At 34.1% G+C, this 20,456-nt stretch overlaps 1 protein-coding gene across 4 annotated transcripts in view; it reads right to left on the bottom strand.

Moving 5' to 3' along the window:
* Positions 1-20,456, bottom strand: part of KIAA0825 (KIAA0825 ortholog) — a 252,971-nt gene that overhangs the window by 131,112 nt on the left and 101,403 nt on the right. For all 4 annotated transcript variants that reach the window (XM_075739321.1, XM_075739324.1, XM_075739322.1 and 1 more), the window contains 5 exons: positions 19,658-19,768; positions 14,268-14,407; positions 5,540-5,728; positions 3,784-4,017; positions 1,687-2,095 (listed from right to left, as the gene is read on the bottom strand). In XM_075739321.1, the coding sequence (XP_075595436.1) occupies positions 1,687-2,095; positions 3,784-4,017; positions 5,540-5,728; positions 14,268-14,407; positions 19,658-19,768 (1,083 nt within the window). The remainder of the gene's footprint in view (positions 1-1,686; positions 2,096-3,783; positions 4,018-5,539; positions 5,729-14,267; positions 14,408-19,657; positions 19,769-20,456) is intronic.

Below are 20,456 nucleotides of genomic sequence, written 5' to 3'. Positions count from 1 at the left end.
ATTATGTGACCATTACTTAGTTTAATATAAGTTGAATTTCAGCTTTAATATGTTAGTTTTATAATTTGCATTTGTAATAATATTGTATCTCTACATTGCATATCTCACCTATTTATTAACTAGAATATTTTTTTCCCCCAGAAACTGACTCATGACATTTGAATATCAAACAGAAAAATAAGTGTTATGACTTCTACTGCAGAAATCCCAATGAAGTCAGGGGACTTCATTTCATAACTGCATCCTATAACTACTCACTAGGAGAACAGATAGTGCATTCTTCAGTTTCTTAAGCTTAAAATTAGGAGCTCTAGTCACAAACTAGTTCTCACTTTGGTTGACACCATACACAGAAAGCATTTTCCCACACTGACTTCTCACACTCTGATACCTGATGGATAATACAGCATTTCTGTGGTATCTTAGAAAAGAAGATAGAGTAGTATATTAACTTAAAATTCTCGCCTTCAGAAAAAGTGCAAACACTAAAGTTTTAGTTTTTAGAGGTTAGACACAGTATTGTCTTACTCTGCATTTGTATTATTTAAGAAATACCTATTCTCCCAGTGACATTAGAAATTGTATTATGGAACCATTCTGGTAAGTATCCATTTAGCCATTATCGTTACGGGCTTTTTATTCTATGACTCTTTCAGTCACTGGCATCTGGCTTCAATCTTTTAATCACTGGATTAGAGGTTGTAAATTAGTATTAAATGGAAATGTAAAGATTACAAAGGTCAATGTCAATGAGCATTGCTGATACGCTATTACTGCTTAGTGCTACTCACATTAACTGACTACTTGCAGAAACAGAATACTGTCCCTTAAAGCACTGCATGGAAGTCTGTTCACTGGTGTCAGTGATTCCAACCTACTATCATTATATCCTTTGTTTATATGGACAATTACTGTCAGGATAGCAATGACTGCAACCTTCAAGAATATTCATTAAAAAAAAAAAGCAATCTTAATCTCATTAGTCAACAATTTAATTCAGTATGTCTTGTAACTCCAATAAATCTAATATTAGATAGAAAGGCGATGAATAGTATTTTTATAGAATGGTACACAACTTCAACATTAGAACAGACTGGTCTAGGAACACATTGACATGTACACAACTCCTTGAAAAATCATTATAAGGATTTAAAAAACTTGGACCTTAATGTCAAATCTGCAAGGAAGATTGGTATTTCCTCAGAAAGGCACAGCAGGGTACTCTCCCTGTCCTGTTTTGATATACCCTACTTGCCCTCAGGGTTTGTTATGTTTTAAAATGAAGTATGCTTACTTTTTAATCACGGATGAATGCTGAAAGCTTTTCATAGTCCCTCTTAATTTAATCACCACAGCAAAATTAATTTATAAATATATTTTGGTGCCTTCTACTCAGTGTACCTGTTCACATTCTGAAACATACACCAACTAAATTGTCCACAAAGATGAAATCTCTAAGTAGCATGAAGACACTGTTCTGATGAAACAACCATGGTTTACTGTTTCAGCAATACAACTAATTTGCAAAAATGTGCTATAAAGCCATCGATATTAAGAACTAATCCATTCCATACAAGATCACCATTTATTTATTTTTTTAAAAAATTGAACAATAGCCATAAAGATGCCAATAATCCAGTAAAATAAGGAACAAAAACCAGCATTTGAAAAATACTATGTTCTTACCAGTCTGCGCTCAATTTTCTTGCTTTCAGCAACTGGCTTTCAATCCAGTTTGGTCTTTGCTGTTCAACGCTTTGTATAACCTTCTGGGTCACTTGCTTAGGATCACTTTTCTGTTTTCCCATAATACTTTCTAAGCACACACGAACTAAACTGAGTTTTTCTTTGCTCCATCTGTCAAGTGTTGCACCTGTTAAAAGTTCTGCAGTATTTCCATCCTCAAATATCCGACATATAATTACAATCAAGTTCCAGACAAGCAGACCAGCTTTCTTCAATTCAGCAAAGTTTCTTGACATTTTTCTCTCAGCCAGAAAAAAGAAGTACTTAATTGGGGGAGGCAAACATGCAATCACTGTAGGTAACTTGCTGATTACAATAGATACTGCCTGAGCTGCAAGCCTAGTGAAGCCTTAAAAAAAGAAAGAAAAGAAGATATGATTAACATTAACATTCTAGTTCTATCACAGCTTGCTTCTGAATGTTGTATGATAATTTCTAACTTTCATTTGTACTGAAAATGCGTAAAAAGCTTAGGTGCTCAACACTGTAGCTTGACTTCTATTGTGCTTCCTCCACATAAATCCCACAAAATCTAAACAATAACATGAGTTAAAAACAGAGAACCTAGAAAATTTAGAAATCAGACTGTGACTCTCAACAATTAGTCCTGCTGTGCACAGTTATTACAGAATAAATGAAAAAGACAACACCCAGGTATTCTGAATGGCAAAAAAGTGGTCTTCAGAATTCTAGTGTAATGTTTTTTCAGCTTCACGAGTGGAGCATTGCACAAAGTGTCTCAGGATTACATGCATTCGTAATCTTTAGTGTTCTATCAAACCCTTTCTATGTTCAAACCTACAAAAACTTCAGTTTATCCACTTTCATATAAGCATGCACACTATACAGCACTGCATTTTAAACATTTTAGATATTAAAAGTAGCTATGGAAGTAACTACAGAAAATATGCTGCTCAAAACCCAAAACATACCTAAAATGAAAAAATATACCAAAAGGTGATCCACAATACAGAGTCAAGATTATAAAAAACAAAACCCAAACAAACCAAGAAAACCCCTGACCCATTGCATTGTGTTCTCAACACATATTAAAAAAAAAAAAAAAAAGCCAGATCTGCTCTAGGTATCACATAGCCAATTTAATTTGTCACTATGTCTGAGCCTCACCTCTCCACCCAGCGATAGCCTAAAATAACCATGCAAGTTCTAGACTGAAGTGAGATTGCAGTGAGAGTGCAGTGAGCACACTGCTGCATAAATGTGCCTCATGATGCCGAACACGAGATATATGGAAAGAAAGAATGGATTGATGCTCTGGCTCACTCACAATCTACATATTCAAAACTTCAGGCCAGAATATGCTACAGTGATACTACTGTATTGGAAACAATCAGGTAATATTTTGATGGCAATAAATTTATGGTGAAATGTTTCCAAAAGTTAGCCTTTTGAAATAGTGGAGGCTTTACGCAGAGTAAGCTATGAAAGCATATACCAGAAATCAACTTTACCCATGTAATCACCTTCAAAACATTACATATATCATTTCTCTTTCTACAGTTACTGTTTCAACAAACAAGCAGCAGCATATTCCATAACAGTTTCAGTGCTAATCTAACATAAATTGCTGTGTTGTAAAGTTAAAGAAACTTGTTTCATTTCAGTCAACATTGTGTATCTAAATTCAAACAGTCCTGACTGAAAAGATGGCAACTAAGAGAAGAACTGGTCACAGTCATTATGACAAGTGCACAGACATTATGCTTTACTCTGCCTTGAATCCCACCTTACTACTGCCAGAAGCTAAAAACATTTTCAGTACTATTATTATCAGTACTACAGTACTGATTATTTTAAAAAGCTTGATTGTGTACGCATGTGTGTAAGGCTCAAGAAAGAATAATTGAATTTTAATGTTAATTACTCTTTAGAAAACCACAGGATGTTTGGAAATTGTTTTGTTCATTGTCAAACTGCAACACTCACAAATTCTAACTGTTCAATTTTGATATGTACTCATTACAGGAGTATCGAGCTTTTATGATGAATTTACAAAACGGTCTAAATTTCACTCACATTTCCCAGATTCTTTTCTCTTCATTTCCCGAGGAGTGTAATTCCATTCCTTTGGAACCGTTTTCAGTAAACTTTCAGGAACTATTTGCTTGTGTTGGTACGTTCCATAGTTTTCCGTTGCCTCCCATGAATGCATCAAAGAAATTATCTGCTTCACTATACCCTTGACTGAATTAATCAAAGTCAACTTCAAGCATCTGATAACCTCTGGCTCCGACTCACCACAACTGGAAACTTCAGAAGAAAGAATTATTAAATATTCAGTAAGTGTAGTCATTTGTGTAAATCTGTTTCAGAAAGAAGTGTTTCAGAATTCTTATGGAAAGAAAAGTAAAAACATTATGATACATAATAACTTAGACCTATTGGTCTGTTATAAATTAATGAAAGGGTATAAAGCAAAACAATGTAGCATCTTGTACCATCTTAATACACTACTGACAAAAAATACAATTTAATTTATTACCTTCATCCTCATTTCTCCATCAATATATTTCTAAAAATTTAATTTAAGTTGACCAAAGTCTTCCTTTTTATATGGAGTACATTTAATTACTTGTTAGACATCAATGAGGGAAATGGATATACCTAGTTTCTTCTATTTCCATGTCTTGATGATAGTATTAATGAAGTTGCTTTTGTTAGATACCCAAACCGTTATACTAGAGAACAGCAAAGGAAAAAAGCTATTTTGGCAACAAAAATGCATACAAATAATAGTCATCAACAGAAACATAGCATGTTATCAGAGACTGCATGTTGAAAATAGACCATCCTAAATACAGTTATTGACATTACAACAAGTATCAATCTTCTCCACATTCTTAATACCACAGAGAATTGCAGTTTCTCCATTGCGACGGCACAGCAGAGTGCTGCAGGACATATCAGAGACGCCTTTTGACATGTTAGGTCCTTCGCTCATACTTTTGCTTGTCTGTACTTTTTGCTGATGTAAGGTTTATTCTCCTGGGCATGGCCTTTCTGGAAGCTTCTATACAACATATCTGTATTTTTCTTCCTCTTACACCTTAGACTTCTACTTTTTGCAATCCCATTTTGCTCTGAGGAATACCTGAGCACTTTTATCACCATTGTTTTCTATTTTGTGATATTCATAATTCTATTTCCTGCCTTATGTTATCCCATTTTCTTCCTTCCTTTTGAGTTTTCCTGCATTTTAGCCATCATTTGCAAGATCACCTTTCTAAACTTCATGTCTCTTTTCTGTTTGAACACTTCTTTTTCTTGGGGGTAGCATTAGATGCTATAACTGTGCGGGTGGTTCTCCCTCTCCATGGAAAATTAGGAGCCTGTCTGCCTGTTGGCAGCAGAGTCTATATGTCCATCAGACTATGCCACCCTCAATAAGAGTCCTTCCTTTTCTTTTTCCATTCTCCTTTATTTGTTTCTCACTGTTAAATAGTGGCAAATGTCTGGAGCAATTAAATGCACAAAGAACCTGTATTGGTAGAGAGCTACAGAAACTGTCTGCTGCCAGCCTGCTGGTAAGACAGACACTTAAGGAAATCAGAATCCTGGCTGACCACACTGCTCCGTAACCTCTGCTTTCTTTGAAATTTTCACCACTCCTATGGTGACCTGATAGCTTGAAACACTTCAGTTAAACTGTAATTTTGAAATAAGCTACCACCATTTCATCTGATTTTTTAAAGTAAAAATAATATACATGACATGTCTGAAAACTGACATGGTTTAACATCAGATTTTAAATACTTATTAATAAATTAAATACCTGTCATATTGTATAAGCAATTCCACAACTGCTCTTTTTCCATGTAGCTCTCAAAAGCAATGCCAAGAGATCTGGGTGATAAAGTGCAGTAAGACAACACTGTGAAGATTGTTTCAATCAGAGTAGACTGTTTGTTATTTATCTGTTCTAAGACAGACTCTTGTTCATCATGATTCAATACTTCATTTCCTCAAAATAAACAAAAATAAGGTTACAATAATTTCCAAGTAATTCAAGTTCACAGTAATAGATAGTATTAATCAAAACAAACTGCAAACTGCATCTGAGTAATATTTGAAACAATAATAATACTTACAAATACTGAAGTCTGATCATCTCCTGCATAATGACATTTGACTGTCTTCCTGAATCATATGTAGCCATTAAAAGAAAGACTCAAGCATGCTGACAAACTATAAGATTTTCTTACTTAATTCAAAATGCACTCAGTATAGAACTGGAATTTGATTATTTACTAAATATTAATCAGAAGCAAATTGTACTACTTCTGCAGAACCACAGTCAAAAAATGTTGGCTGCTTAACCCCCCTAACTCACATGAAATAACAGAACACTGCTTAGTTATATAAAACAAAATAAAGTAGCAGCTGCATACTCCCTAAAATAAGTTGGCTTTGGTTTTTGGTGTAAGATGGAATTGAGAAGAAATCAGTTCCTCAAAACAAAATCTCAGCCCTGCTAAGATGGAGATACCTATGTTTTCAAAGATAACTCTTCATTTTCATAGATTTGAGTGATAACAGCTTTCACAACATGTATTGCTAAATGTTTTTCATAATAATTATAAAACAGTCTGCCACCTGAAGGACAACGTGTTTAAACCTCTCTTTGAACCAATGCAACTCAATGGCTTTGACTTGTACTAATGTTAGGGACCTCAGCTTCCCACATATTTCTGGAATATGCTGTTGATGTTAACAATCACAACAAATGACCAGAGCCAGAACCAATTAAACACTTGTAATTCAAATTTCTAGTTTGAAAAACTGAAAGTGTCTGTAAAACTGATTTAGATAAAGTTACACTTGAAAATGTCATTGTTTTATGCCAGTTTGGCTGCCCATATCTTTAGCAACCCGTGCAGGAGAAAGAAGGGAGAGCCTAAATTTCTAGGCTCCATCTTTCTAGTGGTTCAACCAGCCTTCAAAAGAGTGGAAAATTACTGCTTTCCACTCAGCTCTGAATGACTTGAGAATGCTGTAAAATTAAAAAATCTCATTTTACTCTCCTCTGAATTCCTACAATCTTATTCACACATTATTGTAAACCATTCAGTCTAGGTAGTGTGCAACCTTAAACAGCCCATAGGATGTAGAAAGCTGGAAAATGAGACCAGTGATTTCATAACCAACAAGCTGTGGGTTGTTTTTTTTTTTTTCCCTTTTCCCAAGGCTGGAGACAGATCAGCAGCAAGATTTTTTTTTAGTCAGCTTTTTTTCCTATGAGTTGAGTGAGCTGGCATATTTTGCTGAGACACCTTCCAATGCCAGATGCTTCTGAGTGAAGAATCAAATGGATTTCACTAATTCACTCAAACCAGTGATATGTTGTCTAATGTGGATATGATAAAGAACCAAGAAAGCAGAAAAAGCAGTTCAAAAAATGAAAACCCAGAGGTATTCAAATTGTGAGATTTGAATTGAACTTTGATTATATAAGTATATTTTTTTTAAATTCATCTAACCAAATTCTAGGGAGGAGGGTTTGCAGGGATTTTAAATGCTATGTAAACTGTCTTTGCAGAACATGATGGGGAATTGCTTTGTTTAAAGGGGCTTATGACTTCAAATTAAGCCTAAATTTGCTTTATGATCATGCCACATGGCAAGTTTGAGTCACAACTTAATAACTTTTCTAATCAACTTAGTGCTACCATTAAATTTAGATAAATGGAAAGAAGTACAAAAGAATTCTGTAGTGGTTTATACATATATCTCCTTGTAACTAGTGTATAATACAAGTCTTGTGCTTTTAAGCAAAGATCTTTGGGAATACACTGGCAAACCATTCTGAGGCTAAACATAACAAGATATGCATGCTTTCATCAGCTTTTTCTTCTTTTACTCTGAAGTAAATGTTGCCTTTTTTGTAAAAAATATCTGACCCTTCAAAGCTCGAGCTGAAACGCAACAACCTTGTTTTCTGACTGATAAACTGGCATGGATAATAGCTGGTTTAAATGTTTAGCTACTTGATCAGTATAGCTGGTTAAATATTATGAATTAGGAGTCTGGAGAAAGATATGTAGATTTCTCTTGCCTTAGAATTTTTCTGTAACGTTTATTAGCTCACCTGTCATAACATTAAATATTCATCTTAGTTTGAACTCCAATGCAGCATTCTTGTTAATCATCACATAAGAGCAGTATTTATATGATAGGCATCATACTTATTGCCCACTGATGCTTCCCTCTATATATTTCTTTTTTGCGCTCACTGCATTTGTATATCAAAAGCTAATCTGTGAAGGGAATCTAAAGCTCCTACAGGTAGCTCAAAGGAGATGCTTCTTTTTCATTTTAGCAGGAATTACATCCATACACAAATGCGGCTATATACTTATACTAGCTATCTGTTAAAGAAAATCTGCTATTTGTTATCTCCACATAGCACAATGTTCCATATGCACAGAGGATGCCAAAATAAATAAAAAATATTATTAATGCTATTAATAAATCTCTATATGAGAAAATCATGTATCTAGTGAATAACAGCTATGCCTTAACCAGTCACAATGAATCATTCTTCCTATGACAAAATAATGCACTTAACCTCTTGGGATAGTACCATGTATTTTAAAAACATCTTCAAAGAGGCAGACTTACAAATGTAATTTATCCATATTTCTTCCTTCCTGATAGAAATACCTCCCAGTAACTTGCTGACATTATCACACTCATCCAGCTCTTATCTGCTACTGGTGTAGCCATGAAATGAATCTTACTGAATTTAGAAAATCTTCTGTTATTGACTTTAGAATTCTTCCCTAGTGAATCCTTACAAGACAGACAAGCTATAAACACTTATGCTGTCTTTTTTGACCAAAAGAGGTAGTCAAAATTCAAATTTCTACATGCTGTTTCATTTAGGAAGAGGAACTGAAGATGGAGTAATTTCAGATACAGTTCTTTTATTTGCCAAGAACATAAAACTTCTGCTTTCTTTATAGTTTAAATCACAGCGGCTGATGAGAATTATAAAGAATGCAACAAGGATATATTTTATTTGTTTATAGAATCAAATCTTTCAACAGGCACTCTGCACTACTTGCTTCCTTGCACTATATTCTCAGTGCTACTTCTGTCACTGGGCTTTTTTCTATTCTTTTTCTGTATCTGTTCTGGTGGATCATTTTACTTGTCTCTCATAGAGTTGTGCCTCTCCAATGCAATCATTCTCCACTCAGCCTTGACAGCTAGAATCTATTGTAACTTTGAATATGACTTCATTTTGGTGAAAGTCTATTATTTTAGTTTTTAATTCCAAAAAGAAATTTTAGGGCACATCATTACTTCTATCATGAATGAAACGCAGATCTTAACCCTACCTACTTCAATTTAGTAAAACCCAAACACTAATATCCCCTGTGAATCCTATGAATCCTGAATTTGTGACAACTGAAAAGCTCAACACAAGACAAAAAGACTTTAAGAAACTTTATATCATCTGCCCATAAATCACCATATCAGCAAACTACTTTTGTGCCTTTGTATTTATACCTCACCAATCCCACAGTATTTTACTCTCATTAAACTCCCTTTAGAATTTTATCTCCCTAAACATTTATTTTCAACTATATCTGAGAAAAAACTCCCATTAATGAATCTCTGAGTTAATGATTTCTGTGAAATCTATCTTACCCAGGTCAAATGGAAAAATCATTACTATTGGAATCCCTCCAACATTGATTCTATGCAATAGTATACTGAAATCATGGCATTCTGGTAGAAAAAATTTGATGAGGCAATATTGAATTTAGTTCTGTGGCCACATTACCTGCTTTGTATTACCCCATGCATTGGGATCAATACTGAACAAGTTACCCTCTTAAAATGCATCCAGTGTAGAGCTCTGCTGTAGGAAGAAGTTCCTACCAGAAAGGACTAGGTCTTTGAAAAGCTATCCATATGACCGTGTAACATAGTCACAGAGACTATCACAAATATATCACAGAAACTATCTTCACAGTTTGTCAAGAGAAGTTATATGATTCTCAGCGGGGCTCTATTACAGTCCAAATGGAAATTCCTATTCAATATTTCAGAAACTCCATAAAATCTGTTTACTGTTTACTGTTTTCTTTAGCTTATCACTGGAAAGTTATCAAAAGGAATAGAATATCTGATTAAGGTCCTTTTTCTATTGATCTTCTAGCTAGAAGTACCTCACAGCAGTAAACACGTCTACCATTTTAGCACATTGGCTATGCAGGTACAGCATCCAATAAGTTTACTGGTCAGATGGATATTTTGAGGAGATGCCACTTTAAAAATAATTTTCTAATCTTTTGATGTTAGCCTACCACGATACAGTTCGCTATCATGATGAAGCTAAGAACACTTTCAGGTGTTCAGGAGTCTGTCCTCAGACAAGCAGAAGTATATAAATTCCTCTAATACACTTACTTGTGCTCTCCTAATGAGGACAGTGCTGCAGATTAATCCCCAAGTTTTGTGAAAAAACATGCTAGACTATATTTCCCCCAAATTGTGTGTGGTTGAACCATCAGACTAGCACGGTTGCTAGTTCTTCCAGTTGCCTGGCAGACTGTGCCTCAGGATTATTAAATCCAAGGAGTTATTACAAGGAAGTACAAAAATAATTACCTTCAAGTATTAGAAATAAAAGTTTTAAATTATTATACAGATTTAACCACTGCCAGAAGTTTTTAATGGAGACAGTAGTTTATTTAGGGAATGTACATTTGCTTTTGTAATAGCTCCCTACTGTCACTAAAACTTCTGTCTGATTCCTAAGTGACGTCTATTGGTAATGTTATCACCTTTCATTGTTCTTTTAGGGTAACTTACAAAAAAATCAGTGGTATTTAACTTTAAATGCAAAAACAAAAACCAAAAAAAAAGGCATTTAATTAAAATTTAATTAGTGCTTAAAATTTACCTTAGAAAGCCACATTATACATTATGGCAGTTAAAGAGCTAATGAGACAAAGAATTAGAGTGGAGAAAAAAGAAGTTTCCAGTCTACAAATATATTTTCAACTCATTTCTCTTGCCAGAAATCAGTTTATAAAAGCACAGTCTTAGAAAACTCTTCATAACTATTAGTATCTAGGGAGTTGGTTGATACTGTACAAGAGTTTTATTTTCTCAGTGGAAATCCTCCCTTCCCCACCTTGCTTATGTGTGCAAGGTAAATTATCTCTTTTTGAAGCAAGTCACATTTCTTTGGGTCCAATTTCAGATCTGCAGCCTTAAACTTATCACAGAATATTTGCAAATGTTACTATCAGTTCTTATTTCAAAGTTTTAGTGGGGAGCAGGATATCATCTAGGTTTAACTGTACAGGCTACACAATACCCTCTTCCATTAGTGTCTCAAATATGCATTGTGCAAGCCAAAAGCATCAGGTGAAACTGCCAATGGCCTTGTCCATTGTGAAAAAAACTGTGAAAGCAGTTTTCTTTCAGTTTATCTCCACATGCCAGTATTCACTTTAAAGTTGTGTTTAGCAAATGAAATTAAATCTCTGTAGCAAGTGGAGTCTCATGTATTCGTTGTAAGGAATAAGATTTTTTTAAAAGGAATACATTGCTTTTTCTATGGTACATCATTAACTTGGTGCTACCAACTCTTCTTCTTAAACAAAAGTATGTATGAGGCCCAAGAACTGATTGAAAGCCTCAGATGAGCCTTGTTGACAATTTCTCAGTGACTTCTTTCTCATCTGTTATTGGTAAACGGCAAGGTGTCTGTGGACTGACGAGGCTCCCTTTGGTATTAACCCTGTGTTGGGCCAGTGTAATTCAATAAAGCTATTGTTTTTTGCTTTATTATGCAAAAAATAATTCCTGGTTCCTGGAAATAAAGACTCTTAACTGAGAAGTCACAGACTGCTCTGTTGGCATGCTATGCAATTCAAGTAAGTCTAGCAGAAATTCTGAGTTCACTTTCACCCTTCCTGTTTTCACATCAGCATCTGCTGGATTCAGGAATCCATATGATGCAAGCACAACTCTCTTTATTCATCTATTTGTTGTTTGTCAAAATAATCAATTTCTGTTTCATATCCATGGGTGATAAAGCAATCCTGGTAAAAGATTCCACCAAGAAAACTGCAAAACTGTTTTGTCAGAAAATTAACACAGTAGCAGCTACCTTCATTATTTCTCTCTGCATAGGCACAGCAAAGACCCTAGACCCTTCACTCACTCAAAAACGTGTCTTAGAAGAAATTTTCTGAATGTTGAACCTATAAGAAACAACTCTGGGATTATATTACATTGTAATTAACTGTAACTGAATACACCTAGGTTATTCAGACTTCAAGTTACAGAGCTCCACTATGCAAATGCAATTTTTCAACCATTTTTTCAAAGGTGCCTTTTACCCAGTGGCCATACTTACTGGAGACAAGTGCTTCAGTTTTGGGTATCCTGATTTATTGCTTTCAGTATTTTTGATGTGATAACTTTGTATTTGAGGAGCATTTTACTGTTTATGTACCATATTGCTGTTTATGTACCATATTGCACAAAAAAATGGCAAAAATCCAAATCCTGTCACCTCCCTGTCCAGATAGCTTATAGTCACATACACGGAGTTTCAGTAGCTTCCACAAATATGATAATCTTCTTATAATATTTAGGAACACTGAATCATGCATACATGCATTTCCCAAAAATACTCTTTTACTGAGACAACTTTGCCCATCCTAAGAGTACTCCCTGCTATGACAGAGAATATACATTATTTCTGACCGTCATCATTGTACAACCAATTGAGAACAATGGGAGTGCAATTAAATTAAATATGTTCATGTGATGCCAACTGTGTCCCACAGTATTGCTACAACACAAAAAAAGTTATCATTACCTAAAAATGTCTACATATAAGCACTTCTTTATACAAAATTTTTGCCTTCTGGCCTGATTTTTAAAGTGAAAAAGAAAGACTGAGTGTAAAATAAGGTAAAATGTAAGAAGGTTTTTCCTATTCAAAAAAATTCTTGTAATCTAGTTAAATACCAGAGAGTTTTGTGTTATCACTAGGGCAAATCACTCAAAAACTATGGTTTACTTAGCTTTTTATCTGGTTTTGTGCATAACTTTACATATTGTAAAGTTTTACTGTTGATGAGTACATAATTCTGTAAGCCTTTTATCCTACTGAACGGAAGAATCCAAAACTGTCATTGCACGTACTAAGATATAGGTTATTAGTCCAACTTTCTTTGTACTAATACATAACAGCTGATATAATAAAAAAAAATTTAGCTTATATAGAATCAGAAAGCTGCTGTATAAGTGAAGGAATAAAGAAGACAATAATTTTATCATTAGATAATTAACTCTATTGAAATTAATTTAGAAGATATGGATCATCACAGGTTTCAACTTTATCTAAACTGAAAGTTTATTCATACCAATATTATAATTACATTAATAAAGCATGTGTAAATAGCACATTTTCTAATTCAAAGTAGCATATATTTCCCTGAAGATCCAGAGGTTGGTCAGGCAATAGATTAATACATTCTGTCACTTAATACCTGTCATAATTAAAGCAGCTAGTGAAATTCAATACTGGATAACACGAGGGTTAAGAATATGATCCTGATCAAACATTTGTCAGTCTTTGTAAAAGATGACAGGTATTTGAATAGGCAAGCAGATGCACTGCAGCTCTCAATAAGATGCACGGCTGAAGTGGAAGCGATGTTGAACCCGTGACAAATGTTAGGCGACTTTAAAATGACAGAACTAAATTATGTTATATCTACTATTATGTGGACCTAATAGGGTTTTTTTGATAGGTAAGGAGAATTCTTTTGCTAAAGACAGACAGAAACTGAGACTCTCATTCACTATTACTGCAAAATTATGTCAAACAGGTGATGATACAATTAGCTTTTCAACACTCTGATCATTTGATCTAAAATCTATTAAAAGGAAAGATGTGATAGAGTTTGTTGCTTCAAACAGAATATTAGCAGAATGAAAAGAAAACCTTACAGAACCATTCTTTTATTTGTTGTACTTTCATAATGGCATTAGTGAGAGTATTAACATGACGAAGCATATAAACGTACTTCTAGAATGCCTACAGTGACAATAAACAAAGCCTCTAAGAAGCTTTTTCACTGTTGAAGTATAATTTTGAAAGCGATCTTTCAGACTACTAATCCACACTTTTAAAAATCTGTGTAAAGCAGCGTCGGTATCAAAGCTCTGTTAAGTTCAAATTCATTTTGACTCCTTTGCTTTTACAATAGCAGCCTGTTTTATCAAACCGTAGTCTGCTTTGAAACTATGAACACTCAGATTGACTGCAAAACATTGTCATGAAAAAAGCGATGATTTTTTTCTTTCTTTTCACCCATTCAAGAAGTGTCCTACTGATAACTGATTGGCTACTGATACCCCCCAAAAATGGTTAACAGTGTTCCTTGAGTATTTAAGTAGTTAAAAATGAATTTGTGTTTCTCACCAATAGTCTTATAAGGATTACCAGTATAAATACTTACTTGAACTTCTCAGTAAAATTTTCACTAAGAGACAATCATGATGTAGCAATGTTTCCAAAAGCAAGTTCAAATTACAGTATGGCTGGGATAAGAGCAGTTTCAGTTGACCCTGGGCTGCCATTTCTCTGGTTGATGGAATCCTTTCAAAACTTAAGATAAAGACAAAATAATGTAGTTAATTTATCTATGAAATTAATATCCTTAAAGTGTAGATGTAATGCTAACTCCCTTAAATGTCAATTCCTCCCAGATTACTCTGAAAACGCTTTCATGCTTGCTTACTTTAAGGCAGCTCAGGGAAGGAATTACATTTAATCTCAACTAGCTAAAAGCAAATTAACATTTGGTAGTCTGCCAAAGTTATAACTGATACAAAGCAACCTCACTTATCTCTTTCACGGAACCACGTTTGCCTTGTTCTAACAGGCAAAAAGGAATTTTTTTCGTGCTTGAATAAATTTAAGGCTATTATTCTTTAGTTGATTATTACATTGTTTCGTAAGAGCTCTGAAGTGTCCTTGATGAGGTATATGAAGTTCTTAATTAAAAAACAGAGAGAATTCTTGAAGGGACTGCAAGATTCCTCCACATTAGGTTGACCAATTCTTATACATCCTGGAAAATCCACCTGAAGTATTAGACTGGTTGGATAACTGCTTTGCCAGCAGGGACAAGTGAGAAAATGTAGTACAAATTCATTAGCTTTTAAGGAGATTGCAGTTTGTTTTCTGCTTGTGGTTTCTATGCTTTGCAAAAGTTTAGGTTTCCAAACAAAAATACTCCACATTGGAGTAATTAAATTTAAAAAAAAAAATAAAAAAAATTGTCCTGCAAGACATTTATCAACTGTTGTATTTACTATTTTCTTCTTCTTGCAACATTTTTAAAAAGAAGTTTTCAAAATTGGGTTGTGGGTATTTTCTTTCCTTGAAAGCTTAATTTTTCATTATTTTAAAGGTTTTAAAATCAAATGTCATCTGATGTTTAGCCATTGTATTTATTCATTTTGGCTACAAGTTTATACAACAATAATTGCTAACATTGAAAGTTTATGTACTGCATATGTAAACCTCTATGCACATAAATTTTACACGCACTAGTGTAAACAAAATATATGTGCACTGATGTGTTAACATTAAACATTATCTGCCAGTTCACACACAACACCTTCAGCAGTTAAAGCCTTCTTCATCAGGAGCTCCGTTTTCCTGTCAGACTCGAGAAGGATTTATGTGCTTCTGCACATGTACTTCACATGCCGTTTATATGCAATTATGGGGGGAAGAACTAAAATGGGCTTGTGTGGCTGTTCTAAGGAAGGGAACTTCTCCGTTACGTTGCACACTTATACAGCCAGCTGACTCAGCGAAGTGTGCCAACACCCAACTCTGCTTGTATGCACGCATGAAAAAAACTGATCGATGACTGCACAAAACATTTGCTGTTCAGTCAAGGTTGCTATATAGACGATATATCGAACACAAACCTACAATGCCTGGAAATGAAAAGCTGATACACTCCTCTAGTTTGGTCCCTCAGATGTACGGATGTGTCCACTACCAGAAAAGCAGTATGCCACATGTCCTGTAGGGCAACCTTGAAATAACCTAAGGAAACCACCTTTCCATAACTCTATTTCCCAGCAGAACATTTACATCACACTGTTACGTCAAAACTTCACAGTTAATACTGTAATAATCATTTTTGTAAAGGAGGATTTTATACACCTCAGCCTTTGGGATTTTAACAGTAAAGCAAATAGCTCTGAGTTGATAAGCAATGCACGTGCCATGAAAACTTATGTACAGCCTTTGTGATTTTCATCTGGTACATTATATATAATTATTGATAATGTAGCACTGGCTTGACAATCATATTGTTGCATATAAGCACATATTGGATTCTAAAAATATTTATGAAAAATATATACACATAGACATTTAGATCTTGATAGAACTCGCAGCCAAAATAACTTTCCCATGTTTAAAAAACATATTGCAGTCAAACTTTCAACATTAGGGCTTTGCATTCTTTATAGTATTATCTTAATTTCTATAAATTCAAGATTAGTTTTACATATATAAACTCTAACGCATGTTAAAAACTAATTAGTAGTTAGTAATTAAAGTTTAAATTAAAAAAATTACTATATTAACACTAGAATTAGTGCTGTGGCTGAGAGCAAACTCAACACTTCACTAATTTAGTTAAAATACATGGGCCAGTTTAATTCTGTTTCTCCCTTGAATGCCATGTTATCATATCTAATGAGGTCACTCGTTGCCTTCAAACTATAAAAAAGGGACAGGTTTGGTCAATTAGATTTATGAAGGATAATATTTTAAATGACTTTAGAAATAAATGCCATTTTTAGAATATTTGAGTTGAAATAAAACTTGTCTGTCATTGACCAGATGGGAAGTTATCATGTTGTAATATACACCAGTTCTTGGCTCTTTAAGCCTCTTGCAAATTGAAATGTACAATGGTGTGACTCACTTGGAGGAAAAATAAAATATAGCAGACATTCCCTACAGCCATGAAGCTAGCACCAATAAATGCACTGAGAAGTTTTGTAACGTGCATATGGAGAGGCATATGTTCTCCCATCCTCGTAGCTCAGTACTAGTGAAAATAAGACTAGCCTCATAAAAAGTGACAAAAGGTGAAGTACATATAAATATCACACATATAAATGTTCAGTTTTGTACAGTAAAAGAAAAAAAAGAACTCTGATTTGCAAATGGTATGATTATAAACCCCAAATGAATCAAAGAATGAATTACAATTACCACTAAAGGAACTGTAACATAAATTATCAGTCATAATTCAGTCCGATAACCAACTATGTTATTTTGGTTAGTATCCAAGACAGAAAAAAAGAAAACCTCAAATGATAAGTTTGATTTTACAAGGCAAATAAACGTTAACTCTAATTCATGTTAACAACATTGACAAAGATGTTAAAGTCAAGTAGATAAAAGAAAACAGACTGTAGAAATTTTTAGGGATGAAAAATAATGTAGTAAATCTGTTTAAATAGTGAAATTGCAAACAAAATCATTTCAGGAACTAGCAAAAATTTCTTTTGAAATGTCAACTTTAGGAAGAGCAGATACTTTATAGCTACATTTATGCCAGGTTAGAGTCTTCTGTTAAAAATTAGGTGGCCACAGCTGGGAGGTGTACAATGGCCTGTGCTTCCAATTTTGTTGTGGACAGCGAATATATATTATTAGACGTAAGAAGTAAAAATATAAAAATAATCCAGGAAGAATTAGGATGTTCTAAAAAATAGTTTTCTGCAGTACTTAATGTATCTTGTTAATATTCTAAATGCAGTATTTCAGGAAAGAAAAGCTTCCACAACATAAATATACAGTGTAAAACTAATAACAAAATTAGAACACCTCAGAATATGTCCCTCAAATTACTTCATTACATATAGGGTCTTTCACTGGTTTGCTTCTGAGCAGCTGAAAGGTGTCTTGTTAAAAGAAAACATTAAATATTTTACCAACATAGTTCACTCATTATCACCAGGACAGTATACATGCCTTTATATATCTTCACATAGCCACACTAGCTGTATCTTCTCAGAGATGTGCTTTCTTTTGAACTCCTCATTTTCCAATTCAGTGGTCAAGAAGATGTATATTTTCTCACCCTTCATTCAGGTGAGATATGTGTACACGCTGGATAGCTCTGAAATAGCTCCTGCTATTTATTCAAGACAAATTTGTCCTAAATAGCACCTGTACAATCCTAATTTAACCTCAAAAATAGAGAATTATGTCAGACTGAAACAGTACCAGCATTTTCTTTACATGCTTTTACATAGTAGAGGGTACTTATTTGGAATTATTTGGGTTGGAAGGGACCTTAAAGATCATCTAGTTCCATTAAGTATCATCTAGTTCCACTTGTGAAGTCATCTTCCAAAACTCACAATTCATAGTATAATTTAAGTTTTGAGTACTGGCCTTGGATTAGGGCATCAAAACACTTTTCATCTTTTTTACAGTGATTCCCTAATGAAGGATCATTTTTTCCCAGAAATAGAGTAGAACCCTTTTTAAGTGACGATGCAGTCATTCCCTCTCCTACATCTCCTCTTCTCTCTTTTTTCCCCACCTATGCATAACATAAAAAACCACTGATAAATTTCCCTGAAGCTCAATTGAGAGGTACACATTCTACAAACACATGATCTTTCAAGCTTTGGAAAAACTTAAATTACTATTTCAAGCAGGGAAAAGGACACATTCTGAATTCAACAGTTATTCACTTTGTTTGGCATTTTGGTTAGCCAACCACACAACTTTGACTCAGTCACAGCATCTCTTGCCTCTGGTTCAGCAGGTATCAGAGACAACAGGGACAGAGATAACAGTACTGCTGACATCTGGTTAGGAGTGAAGGCTATGGAGAGAAATCAGCATGTTCTGTGTAGTATGGTGAAAAATCACAGGGAAGACATTGTGATGTGCAAGGTACAAGATATTACATGTATGACATAAGAGGTAATAAATCCACAGCACATTGGTCTGCAATAGGTCACCATAGGTCACCACTTGTATGATAACATATTCCTCCAAAATATAAAAATACTTTCTCAGAAAACACAATAGCAACTCACAAAAGCAGCTTTTCATGAAAATAGAGTAAAAATCTCTCAGGAAATAACTTTTGAAGAGGAGGAGGAGGTGAAGGGGTTAGGAGAGGATTTACACTGGTGTGGGAGTGCTTCAGGTTCAAAATTAGAAAGGGAATGACAGCACAGCTGGTAGCATATGTCTCATATGTAACTTGTCATTATATGCTGTGACACAGAAAAAGAAATTAAGCTTTTGCCTCTAATCATGCAGTAATCTCCCAAAAAATCAACTACGATCAAGCAGCCTATTTTTCAATGAGTTATTTATATATCAAACTTTTTTTTAACCAGCAATCATAAACAGAGGCATGCATTCCTTATCTCCCCTTTAATTGTAAGTCTTTCAAAATGGCACCTGTGCTGAACTACATTATTGTCAAGATCTATACACTCTTCAACTAAAGCAAGAAAATCTTAAAGATAATTCAAATATCAAACATAACGAGTATACTAGCAAAAAACTACACAGAGCACTACTTTCAGTGCAGTTGCTTACAGACTTAAAGATTAAGGAAATCTGCAATGAATTTTGAACATGTTTCTATGTCGGTTTTTTAAATCAGAATACAAATTAGACATTTTTTTCAGATACACAGAATTTCATTCAAATTCAAAATCTTTGAATTTCAATCAAATTCCAAATCTGATTTCAGATTTCAAAATGTTGTACCAGTATTTGATTAACATTGACTATCTGGTGATTCTTTTACAACAATCAACTTTTGATACTCACTTCAGTAAGGAAGAACAGGATGATGGTATGCAAGATAACCAGTGTAATGGATGATAAAAGACTTTGGAAAAATCTTGAGGAAGATGTTCATCAGAATTGTTCACAAATGTCCTGAAAAAACCAAAATACTTCTGAATTACATGGAAGACTGAAATCCCTTCATATCACTAGAACTAATTATATATAAATAGAAGACAGAAAATCCCTTAAGATAAATAGTACTAAGATATGCATGGATACACATAATTGCAAATTTATTTTTCTTATGTACCATTAAAAATGTCATTCTATATCATTTACTTTCACTTTTTGAAACTTGGTATCTAGCACTGTCAGTACTGTTAAAGCACTTCTCTTCATATTTTTACTCCTATATAGCACATTTGCAAACTATGTTTGAAAATACACTGAATAAGCAAATTGCTCTTCAGTCATTCATTTCTATAGCTCTTGTCTTTCTGCATAATACGTGCATCATACTATCAATACTTTTATCATAATCATATAATCTTTTGAAATTATAATGCTTCTCTTTTTAACAACACGCAAGTGCATATAGACTTTGGATTCAACTGGACAAAAATTTGAACCAGAAACTTTGGACCTTCACTGGCTTGTGAGAAATAGAATACTGGTTGAAACATCCACTGTTTTCAAATATAAGGACTGGTGAAGAATTAGATATGTAGTTTTATGTCACTTCTGCATTACTTCTCTTGCCTAAAGGATGTGAGAGGGAAAAATCAGATGTGTCCAACCCACTGATACTAAAAATTAACTGTTTTTATTAATGAATGAC

Source organism: Balearica regulorum, chromosome Z (genome assembly GCF_011004875.1).
Source record: "Balearica regulorum gibbericeps isolate bBalReg1 chromosome Z, bBalReg1.pri, whole genome shotgun sequence".
NCBI lineage: Eukaryota > Metazoa > Chordata > Aves > Gruiformes > Gruidae > Balearica > Balearica regulorum.
This window is presented reverse-complemented; position numbering and strand designations above follow the sequence as displayed.